This window comes from Microtus ochrogaster, unplaced genomic scaffold (genome assembly GCF_000317375.1).
Source record: "Microtus ochrogaster isolate Prairie Vole_2 unplaced genomic scaffold, MicOch1.0 UNK21, whole genome shotgun sequence".
Taxonomy (NCBI): Eukaryota; Metazoa; Chordata; class Mammalia; order Rodentia; family Cricetidae; genus Microtus; species Microtus ochrogaster.
Genome location: NW_004949119.1, coordinates 1,755,206 through 1,767,395, shown reverse-complemented (window position 1 = coordinate 1,767,395; position 12,190 = coordinate 1,755,206). Strand labels below are relative to the sequence as shown.

Below are 12,190 nucleotides of genomic sequence, written 5' to 3'. Positions count from 1 at the left end.
TTTTTTTTTTTCTTTCCTGAGACAGGTTTTCTCTGTGTAGCACTGGTCTTGGAACTTGCTCTGCAGACCAGGCTGGCCTGGAGCTCACAGATTTGCTTGCCTCTGCCTTACAAGTGCTGGAATTAAAGATGTGCCACAGGGTCTGGGGAATTGACTCAGTAGTTAAGAGCACTGACTGCTTTTCCAGAGGTCCTAAGTTCAATTCCCAGCAACCATGTTCCTCATAACCATCCATAATGAGATCTGTTACCCTCTTCTGGCCTGCAGGCATACATGCAGGCAGAACACCGCATACATAAACAAACAAACGAGTAAATAAATATAAAAAATATATGTGCCACTACTGCCTGGTTAAACCTGCACTTTTAAAAACGATCTTGAAAATTACATTTCATTTATTTATTGCATTTATGTATATGTGTGGGTGTTCACATGTCTCAGTGCCCTAGTAGAGGTCTGAGGACAACTTGTGGGAGTCAGCATGTGGGTTCTGGGGTAGAACTCAGGTTGTTAGGCTTGGCAGCAAGAACTTTTTTTTAAAGATGTATTTATTCATTATGTATTGTATACAGTGTTCTGCAAGCCAGAAGAGGGCACCAGATATTATTACAGATGGTTGTGAGCCACCATGTGGTTGCTTGGAATTGAACTCAGGACCTCTGCAACAGCAGACAGCTGAGCCATCTCTCCAGCCTGGTGGCAAGAATTTTAACTCACTGATTTGTCTTGCTTGCTGTTTTGGCTTGGCTAGCTGATTGGCTGACTACTGAGTTCCTGGGATTTTTCTGTCTTTGCTGCATAATGCTGGGTTTCGTGAATATGAGGCCAAGCTGGGGCTTCAACTCAAATCTTCAAGCATGCAGAGCAAACATTATAACCCACTGAGCTGTAAACCTAGCCCCATTACCTGTACTTTTAACTACTCTCGTCTTTGTACTATCTTCATAGAGGCTGGGAAATTTTCTGTGGACCTCTGAATGGGAAATATAGGAAAGAGCCAAGTGGCCTACCTCTCTCTTCCTGTAACAAAGGGAGACATGTTTTCTTGTTTGTGTATTTTCTTTTCAGCTGGCTTCAGACAAATTGTTTATAAGTGACAGTAAGTTGCTTGTCATAGAAAGACATGATTTTCTTTCTTTTAACAGTGTATAATTCTTTCTTTTATACATGATGTACTAATTTGATGCCAAAGTTCAACCCGTGGGATATTGTACAGTTGGGTAACTGTTCACTCAAGAGTTTCAGATAACCACCCTATAGATCAAATAACTGACCTTTTAGAACTGGGTTGTAGATACTTATGTATATTTTCAAGCTAGAGTTAAAAGGAAATAAATATTGATTCTATTAATAATAATTTTTACTTTAAAAAGTCACCTGTCACCAGGTGGTGGCAGCGCATGCCTTTTGGAGGCAGAGGTAGGTGGATCTCTGTGAGTTCGAGGCCAGCCTAGTCTACAAGAACTAGTTCCAGCACAGCTAGGGCTGTTACACATGGAAACCCTGTGTCAAAAAACAAGACAAACAAACAAACAAACAAAAAAAACAAAGAAATAAACAAAAAAAGTCACCTCTCTCTTATTTCAGATATGGATTTTAGGGACTTGATTCTGGAATTGATTATTATAATGTAGTTAATGTTTTCTTTTCCAATTAAACTTTCAATGATTTCATACCTATTACCCAACTCTATAGACTAAAATTCTGTTTTCTATAATGTTTTTATTCTATAGAATAATAAATTCCACATACTGCAATCTGTGTTCAGAAGTAACTAATATGAACGAGGGGTGTGGGAGTGTAAGGTGTCTCTGTGTCCATTACGGCCAGTAGAGTAAATATCTGTGAGAGACAAGAAGGCAGTTTGGTTTAACATGGCCAAGTAACCAGTGCTGCATCAAACTTCAGGAGTCTGACCTTGAGTAGCTCATATTTAAACACAACATAATTTTGTGAAAACTTACCTGGTGATAATCAGTCACATGTTCACAATAAAGCTTAAGACATGACTACACCAAAGCTCTTTGTAAAGTTCGTGTGACATGTTCCATAAAGTTTGTTCTATAGATGGACTACATGTGACACCTTCCATAAGGATAGATTGTAAAGATTGACAAGCTCTCAATAAGTCTGGTGGAGGATTTGGTGTCGTTTCATCCACAAAGAACACTGAATTCACGAGGCTATTAACCATGTCAGCTCTCAGCCTTCTGAAGTTAGCAGATTATGCATACATTCATTTGAAAGAACAAAGAACCTTTTCTGTTTAACATTTCTGGTTCCCCTCATGTTTATCTGTGAGCACAAGAACCTCTGTCGCCTACCAGGGTAGAATGTGGATGTCATGATCCAAGTTTCAGTGTGTTGAGCACAAAGGAGGATGACGTTAGGGGACTGGGAAGAGAGTACTAGTCTTTGTTTCCTCTCTCCTTGGATACATGTATCTACATAGATTATATAGACAATCTACATATGCTATATAACATGTACATGTTAAATGCTATTTTCCAGTATGTCATTTGCAAGTATTTTCTTCTAATCTTTGGCTTTTTGCTTTTAGATATCGCAATTAATTAATATATGTATAATTATTAATCATATAATAATTAAGTCACTGAATTAATTATCTGTTCATTTTCAGATTTACTAGTATTTTCATACTATTTCATTCACTGTCAATAATTTAGTGAAATAGATACTGTGTCTATTTTACAGACTTAGAAAATGAAGCTCAGGATCCTGTCCCAGATAATCTGCTTGGAATTAAGCATACGAGCAAAAGTGTAGAAATAGAAGATTGTCTTCTGTCCTCTTTGTATAGTTCACTGCGTTGGTTCCTTCTATACTATACTTACATATTTTTTCTACTATACTTACATATTTTTTTTTCCTGTTGCTTAGAATTCAAGGCAGGATCTTGCACACGAGCTGTCCTCAGTTGCTTTTCTACTTATTTTTTGAGCTAGGGATATTCTTGTATTTCCTGCCCCAGGTCTGGGGTTATAAGCACATCTGGCTTTTGTCTGGGTGCCGGGGACCAAAGTCAGGCCCTCATGCTTTTGTTGCAAGCACTTTACCTACTCAGCCATACCCTAGATCTTCTTACCTATATTTGTTGTAACTGTCTTTTTCTTTTTTCTCTAACTTTGAGATTGCCAGCCCCTCTTTTAACTTAAATATAAAGTTTACAGAGAAGTTACAAGAAATAGTAAGATAAAATCTCCACTTTTTTGTTTAAATACAATTTTTTTCGATTAATTATACATGCACACTTCACACTCATACACAACACTCAGACAGCACAGACACAGAGACATTACATCACACAGACCCATTCACACAGTACAGACTTACCTGGGACTCAAACCGGTGACCTTGGGCTCTGCAGGCTGCGCTCCATTCCATTCAGCCAGAACTCTGACCATTTTAAATACAATTTTATATGTAGTTAAGGATGACCTTTATGATTTCTCTGCCTCTACTTTCCAAGTGCTAGGGATTGATCCCAGGGTCTTATGCATGCTAGGTAGATACTGCCATCTGAAGTGTTTCCCCAGCCTGGCATTCTCATATTCTTCAGGGAGCGTCACCTATTGTTAACATTGTAGTATATTTGTTTTATGTGTCTATTCCTTGTGTGTGTGTGTACATACATATTTCCTACTTTCTGTACCATTTGAGAGTAAGTGGCAGACATTGTTATTTTATATATAGTTCAATATTGCTTAAAGGGTAATCTTTTCTCTTTAAAAACAGGTTACTAGGGCCATGTAGCTAGAGATACCATTTCCTCATGTGTCTTCAGTAATGACACTGTCCTCATTGTGCTACTTAATGTTAGACTTAGAACGAAACATTTCATTTTAAGTGGAATGTTTTTGTCATCAGTGTTCGCCTACACCATTTTTGCTGCCTTTCTTATCCTTGTTCTTTTTCTCTGTTACTTTTGGTTTCTGACATACCTAAGTAGTGTAAAAACTTACTACTGTCCTCACATAATGCTGCCATTCAGAGCTTGTGTGTCCTCTTCTGCCACTGTCTTTCTTCCTTTTGTCTCTGTGCTCAGGTGTGTCACGGGGCAGGCGATACTGAAAACCCCACCTCCCTGCCAAGTCCCTTGTGCTATGAGCCAACTGGAAGCGTGGTGCTTATTAGTGCTTCACAGCCGGTGAGCTAAAGGAATGCTGCGTGGCTTGTTGGACAGTGCTGAGTGGCCTTGAGTATGGTGTTCACGAGGGAAGCGAGGGACACGTAGAGAAGTAAGGGTCTTACAGTCTTTGGGAGAACATGTGAGTTCCTCCTGGTTCTACATTAATCCCCAGGCTATATATGTTGAATGCCTCCTTATGACTACCACTGTGGTGTGGGCTTTGGGGATACTGGAATAAGATACATAATTAAGTGACAATATTATAGCCACCCAATTCCAGCTCTGCTGCATACCAGTTAGGCAAGGTGATGACTTTAAGTCCCCAGTATAAAGTTGAGCTATTGCTATCTACCTAGTAGGCTATTGTGAGGATTAAATAATATCAGCATAGTGTCATCATATGCTTGATACTAGACAATATTTTATTTTATATAGTCATATGATACATGTATACTATATAAAACTAAAGAAGAATAAAGACAGTGAATATTATGATCATACAATGTATAACTAAATACTTTGTGACACATGTATTGTGAGGTTATAAACAGTCTAGGAATGTGGAAAGGTGGGAGTAACAGTTTTATGCAACCAGTCAATATTCTTGTGCCTCAGTTTTTTCTCTCACACTGACGTCAGTGTCAGATGTTCTCCAGATAATGACTAAAACCTCAAAGCATTTTTGTTTTGTTTTTTGGTTTTTCAAGACAGAGTTTATCTCTGTATAGCCCTGGCTGTCCTGGAACTCACTCTATAGACCAGGCTGGCCTCATACTCAGAGATCCTCCTGCCTCTGCCTCTTGAGTGCTGGAATTAAAGGTGTGCGCCAACACTTCCAAGCTCAGTTTTGCTTTTTTTTTTATGATTGAAGAAGGGTTTTGGTGTGTAGACCACACTGGTCTGGAGCTCATGAGCTCTTTGCCGCCACTTCTTAAATAGGGTTACAGATGTGTGTTGCCATACCTCCCCAGCCCATTTTAGTTTTTGTTGTTTGTTTTTTTGTTTTAGGCAGGGTCTCGCTATGTAGCCTTAGGTAGCCTGGAACTTCATCTCACAGATATGCCTGCCTCTGTCTCCTGAGTATTGAGATTAAAGATATGTATCAACATACCCAAACTTCTTAAGCTTTTAAAACTTTATTTAATTTATTTACTCTTTTGAGATAGTCTTGTTATTTTTATTTGTTTTTCGCGACAGGATTTTTTTGTAGCTTTGGAGCCTGTCCTGGAACTAGCTCTTGAAAACCAGGCTGGTCTCAAACTCACAGAGATCCACCTGCCTCCTGAGTGCTGGGATTAAAGACAAGCACCACCACCACCTGGCAATAGTCTTCTTATTTAGCCTAGGCTGGCCTCAGACTCATAGTCTCTCTGTCTTTGCTTCTCGGGAGATTAGATGATGGCACCTGCTATAACATCTGTACTATTTCTAATTTCTAAGTCGTCTGTGTGGTAGACATTAAAGAGAAGCTTGAGGAGACATTTGAAATTTAGCACTTTTGCCAGGTGTGGTAGATAGCTATAATCTGAACACTTGGGTAAGAAGGATGATTGCTGGATGTTTGAGGTCATCCTGGACTGTGTTGTGAGTTCTAGACCAGCCAAAGCTATATATTAAGACCCCATCTCAAAATAGGAATGGGGTCATTGAGATGACTAGGTGGGTGGAGGCACTTGTTGATCCTGGGGACCTGCTTGGTGGAAGGAGAGAACTGACTCCAGAAAGTTGTGCTGGATGTGCTGGACACACACATTTAATCCTAGCACTTTGAGTTTTGAGGTCAGCCAGGTCTAACTAGAGAGTTCCAGGTCAGACCCCGTCTCTCAAACAAACAAACACCCAGAGGTGAGATGACTTCCTTCCAGGAATGGAGCTTGATTTGATATTACTCACTGTTGTCTCAGACATTGTAGTTGGTTGAAGCCAAAAGAAGGTGGATGATTTCACATTCTGAGTCCCTTTATATAATTTGAGGATTAAGTGATTTATAACTCAAATTATTTTTTCTGATTCTCTGAAAAATATTAATTAAAAACTAGTCAATCAAGTGAACAAACGAGGCAGAAGGCTTAAGTCTTTTGGATTGGATATTAAGGACATGTGGTCTGCTGACCATGAGTGATTCTCTGTGACAGAGTCTCATTTCCTAGAATGGAGCCCAGATTGTAAGCAGATTTTCACTGTGCGTAGAAGATACCTTTAGAAGATTTAGATTTCCTCACTGGGTGCTTAATTTTTTACTGATTTTTGTGTTTTTGTTCTTTGTTAACTTCTTTCCAGAAAGTTTGTTTTTGTTTTGTTCAGTTCAACTTCTTCAAAATGTCAGGGAAATTTCCTATGAAAGTAAAGCTGCCTACTCTTGTTTTTCCCTTTGGTTTAGCATCTCCCTTTTCTGTTGCTGGTTTATACTCTCTTTCTCCCTCTCTCTCTCTCTTTCTTCTTCCCCCACACCTCTCTCTCTCGGCATTGTTTGCCAAGGTTTCAAGTTTATACTGAGAGGTGAGGCAACGTTGATCTTGGCAGAACAGTGCAAAGCCAGTAGAGTCATGAAGTGACGTAAATTTTTTATTTTTTTCTTTTCTGTTAAAGCTCTCTGGCACAGCTGGATATTCTGGTCTCCGAAGAAAAGAGAAGAGACTTTCTGAAGATCTGGTAGAGAGGACAGAAGAATTTGGAGCTTATTTCAAAGGTGCAGAAAGAACATCAGCAAAATCCTACTGAGAATTTAGACAAACTTCTTGGCTGTGTGGTATCTGTTCAGTTGTTTAGAGAGCTTGGGTTTGCTAGAGGAGGATGAGCCAAGGCACTGAGAAGAGGGCGAAGAGGAGTGTGTTGGGTTCTTGCCTTTCCTCCCAGCTGGAGAAGTCTTCAGTCCACGAGAAGCCTTAGAAAGAAGGCTGAAGAGCTTGTCTTACTTAGCTGGGTCCCTCATACTGTTGAGTTGAGGACATCCTTCTTTTTACCAGGACTTTGGGAAGCAGTTTCAGAAGCATAGAAGGAAGCAATACTTAAGGCCTTCTCAGCATTAGTGATATGCTAAGTTACATTTTGAACACTGGAGCAAGTGAAAGACAACGTTGTCACCTGGATCTAAAGGGAACCGAAATTCTGTGAGCTTACATATGTGATGCTTGGGAGATACAAAATCAGTCTTCCAATATAAACAATATAAGCAAACTTCTGGATTCTTTTCTTTTGAAAAGGACTTCAGCAGGCACAAGTTTCCTGCCAAGATTTAAGGCCTTTTTTCCCCTTCTTTCCTTCTTGTTGTTGTTGTTTTTTTTTTTTTTAATGTTAATACCTTTGGGACTAATGTGAATAATAATGTCTTGGAAAAAAAATTACTTTTCTGGAAGCTGTGGTAGTGTTCAAGGGATGTTTGCACCTCGAAGCTCAATGTCTATTGCCCCCAGCAAAGGTCTCAGCAATGAGCCAGGGCAGAACAGCTGCTTCCTCAACAGCGCCCTGCAGGTAAGGCCACCTTTTTCTTTGTGACAACTGATAGTGTTGTGTTTGCAGAATCTTTAAAATGTGACAACTGACAGTTTCTTTCTGAATTCTGTAACCTGAGATCATATTTTACATTTATTTGTGATCTTAGGCTAGGTTCTTTATTTCGAAAAGAATGTCAGTTACCTAATTTGTAAATTGGAGATTAATAATGATATAAATATTATTAATCTGTTTCAAAAATTTTAGATTGTATCTTGAGAATAGTGTCTGTTTTTTGTCATGTGTCTGTGTTGTAATGAGTGTGGGTGCAAGTGTGAGTGTCTGCTTTCTCTGTGATCTTCCTTCTCTGCCTACCCAGCACTGTGGTAGGCAGGGCTGCCATACACACCCAACATTTTCCTGGGTTCTGGGTTTGAACTCTGGTCCTTATGCTTATGTAGCAAGTAACTGACCCACTGAGTCATCTTTCCAGCCCCAAGGAGCTTTCAAGTAGCAGAAACTCTAGGTGTGCCCTGGTCTGGTATTCAGGACAGCTTTATTGTTGTTTTCTTCAAAAAGATGGTTTTTATTATTTTAAACTCTAGATGAGTACGTGTGTCTACATATGAGTATAGATGTCCTTGGAGATCAGAGTCATCAGATCCCTGAATTATAGAAGTTGTGAGCTGCTGTGTGGGTGCTGGGAATTGAATCTGGGTCCTCTGGAAAAGCAGTTAGTACTTTTAAGCGCTGAGCCATTTCTCCAGAGACTACTGCCCTCACCTTTTAAAGACATGGTCTCACTATGTATCTTGGTTGGTCTACAACTCTCTTTGTAGACCAGTGTGGTCTTTAACTCATAGAGATCTTCTTTCTACTTCTAAAGTTCTGGAATTAAAGGTGTGTGCCCCTATGATGGCTTTATACATACATACATACATACATACATCTTTATGCATACATATGTAAACACACACATGTTTACATGAAAATTTATGTTCATTGTTGCCTGCATGTATATCTCTGTGAAGCCATCTCTTCAGCCCCTCTTTTTTTTTTAAGATTTATTTATTTTATGTTTATGAGTGCTCTATTTGCATGTCTGTTACATTACACCAGAAGAGTCATCAGATCCCACTATAGATGGTTGTGAGCCATCATGTCAGTGCTGGGAACTGAAACTGTCCTCCAGGAGAGCAGCAAGTGCTCTTAGCCTCTGAGGCATCTTTACCACCTTTACAGGACCCCACCCCCACCCCCATTTTGGTTTTTGAAGACAGGGTTTCTCTGTGTAGCCCTATCTATCCTGGTACTCACTCTGTAGACCAGGCTGGCCTCAAACTCAGAGATCTGCCTGTCTCTTCCTCCCAAGTACTGGGATTAAAGGTGTTTGCCACCACTGTCCAGTTTTTTTTTTCTTTTTCTGATATATTGTGTCATTTTTCTAGCAAGGGAAACTTCCTAAGACATTATGGTTATGTTATTTAAATTTTTTTATTCATTTGTTTTTATGTATATGGATTTTTCTACCTGCTTTTATGTATGTACACCTTGTACGTACAAAGCCTATGGAGGCCAAAAGCGCGTGTTTGATCCTTGAGACTGGCATTATAAGCATCTGAGCTGTCACGTGGATGTGAGAGCAGAAGTTGGGTGGGTCTTCTGCAAGAGCAGTCAGCTCTTAACTTCTGAGCCATCTCTATAGCCCCAGCATCATTTAATTTTTTAGAAAACCTTTCGTGTGTGTGTGTTATAAGTGCACTTGTCCATTTGTATATTCACCCATGCATGTACAGGCAAGGGGAGAAGTTGTGTGTCTTTTTTACTACTGTGCGCCTAATATGTGAGATGTACAGGGTTGCTTGTGGACCAGAAGCTTGCCATTTTAGTTAGGCTGGTTAGCTAAAGAGCTTAACACTAGGTTGAAAAGCATGCCTAGCTTTTATATGGGTGCTAGAGATTGGAACTCAGGTCCTCTTGCATTCACAGAACGTACCCTTACCTACTGAGCCATCTCCTCAGCCCTGTAATATTAATTTTTTTTAAAAGACTAGATCTTGCAGCATTGCTCTGATTGGCCTTGAACTTGATGTGTAAACCAATGTGGCTTCTTTTTTGTTTCTGTTTTTTGAGACAGGGTTTCTTTATGTAGCCTTAGCTGTCCTACAACTAGCTCTGTAGACCAGGCTGGCATTGAACTCAGAGATCCACCATGCCCAGCTCAGTGTAGCTTCTTAATGGAGATACACTTGTTTCTTAGAGGTCCATGTCACATGCTCAGCAGCCTACTATCAATTTGTATCCTATTGACTTAAGAATTGTCACAAAGGTAAAAATTTAACATTATAGTTCAAGTTTTTAGTACAAATTTCAGGGTGTTCTTCCTTTTCTTGTGGAGACCATTAATTCTGCACCATTTATTAATGAGTTGGTTCTTTATATGGAACCTGGGCCTTACATTTGTTAAAGTGCTCTGCCACATGGCTAATCTGTAAACGGAAGTTCTTGTTCTGCCTGATCTCGCAGCCTTTCAGTCCCAATTAAACACACAGAAACTATATTAATTACAACACTGCTTGGCCAATGGCTCAGGAGTATTCCTATCTCATATATCTTAAACTAACCCATTTTTATTACTCTGTGTATCGTCATGAGACTGACTTTCTACTTCCATAGCTATATGGTGTCTGCCTGACTCGGCCTTCTTTCCTCCTCTATCTCTGTTTGGATTTCCTGCCTTGTTATATTCTGCCCTGCCATAGGTCAAAGCAGCTTCTTTCTTAACCAATGGTAATAAGACATATTCACAGCCTACAGAGAGGAATCCCACATCATCTGTTTACTGTATAAATAAAAAGGAAAGTTTTTACTTTAACATAGTAAAACTACATATAACAAAACAGGTATCAAGCAAGAATTACAGTTACAATATTTCTTTGTGCGTCTAAAGTTTCATATCTAATTTATCTTTTATCATAACTAAGGAAAACTATAACTATAACTCTAATCCCCTTGCCCAGTTCTACGGTTTGTAATCCCTAAATTTCTTCTTCAATATCACATTTGATTTTTAATCATAGGATATTTTCATTAGGTGACTTCTATTTCCTATTCAAATAAATGTTTTGTTCCCCAAAATATGTCCATTTGTCATCCTTGTTAGTTATTATATCCCATTTTTCTCCTTTGGATTTTTTTTAAATCTGCTTAAAAATTTTATGTGTGTTTGTATGTGTGTATGTATGTATGTATGTATGTATGTATGTATGTGTGTTTGTCCACATGAATGTAGTATGCCCATGGGGGCCAGATGAGGGTGTCAGATCCCCTGGAGCTGAAGTTATAGGTTGATGTGAGCCACCTGCTGTGGGTGCTGGGAACCAGACTCTGCAAGGTTTTTTTTTTTACCACTGAGCCTTCTGTAGTCCTGATGCTTTAGCTTTTTGAGATTTGTTTTAATATGTTAGAATGATCTTTTGTCCAGATCATGGAGATTCTTTTTCCTGCAGTCATTCCCTGTTTTCTTGAATTCTTGACTTGAAAGTTAAAGGCTATCTGTAGGCTAATGAGTATTCCTGTTTTGGAAGGTTTTGTGGCACTTGGACATCTTCCGCCGTAGCTTTAGGCAGCTTACAACTCACAAGTGCATGGGCGACTCCTGCATCTTCTGTGCTCTCAAGGTAAGCTCCTCAGATTGCTTTTTCTCACTATCTATTTTGCCAAGTTGTTAATATTGAGGGGATTTGGTTAATTAGGACATTTTCCCCCCTAAGACAGGGTTTATCTGTGTAGACAGTTCCTTGCTGTCTTGCAACTCACTTTATAGACTAGGCTGTCTTTGAACTCAAGTCTCTGCTTGCCTCTTGACTCTGAGAAATTGAAGATGTGCACCACCATTGTGACTCCCCATTCAATTCTTTCTACCAGTTCTCTACCTCATATTTTCATGCTCTGAGTAAAATAAGACTGGGCATTTGTATAGAGACAAAGAAAATGCGAGAGATTTGATTAAGAAAAAGAAATAGAATAGTCCTTGGTTGGTGTGTATCTTTGACCAACATGTAGTTCTGTGGTTTTTTGGTTCAGTTGTGTTTGAGTAAATCTGTAATTTCCATCTGAGTTCAGAGTACAATTCCAGGGTCAGTCATTATTTTGTCTGTGAGGGTTGAATTATTATTTTTTTCTTTTTCCTTTTGGTTTTTCGAGACAATGTTTCTCTGTGTATACCTGGCTGTCCTGGAACTCACTCAGACCAGGCTGGCTTTAAACTCAGAGATCCAGCTTCCTCTGCCTCCCAAGTGCTGGGATTAAAGGTGTGTGCCACCATTCCTAGCCTGAAGGCTGAATTATTAGTTTGTCATGGCTGCCTAGGTATATCATTTGGCTTTTAGCTTAAAGTAGAAATTGTGAGCTGAATACTTGTAGAAATTAGCTCGATTTGGGAAATAACCAGGCTAGCTAAAGGATAAAACAATTATATTTTTATTTATTATAAGGAGCAAACTCACGAAACAGGAACAAGAAGTCCAAGCTCAGCTGTGCTGCGAGGGAACCACACACACACACACACGAGAGAGAGAGAGAGAGAGAGAGAGAGAGAGAGAGAGA

General features: G+C 39.4%; 1 protein-coding gene across 5 annotated transcripts in view; it reads left to right on the top strand.

The window, feature by feature from the left end:
• The window catches only part of Usp54 (ubiquitin specific peptidase 54), a 103,729-nt gene that overhangs the window by 25,052 nt on the left and 66,487 nt on the right, over positions 1–12,190 (top strand). For all 5 annotated transcript variants that reach the window (XM_026789521.1, XM_005367628.3, XM_026789522.1 and 2 more), the window contains 2 exons: positions 6,740–7,621; positions 11,170–11,262. In XM_026789521.1, coding sequence (XP_026645322.1) covers positions 7,475–7,621; positions 11,170–11,262 — 240 coding nt within the window. In that variant the 5' untranslated portion in view covers positions 6,740–7,474. The remainder of the gene's footprint in view (positions 1–6,739; positions 7,622–11,169; positions 11,263–12,190) is intronic.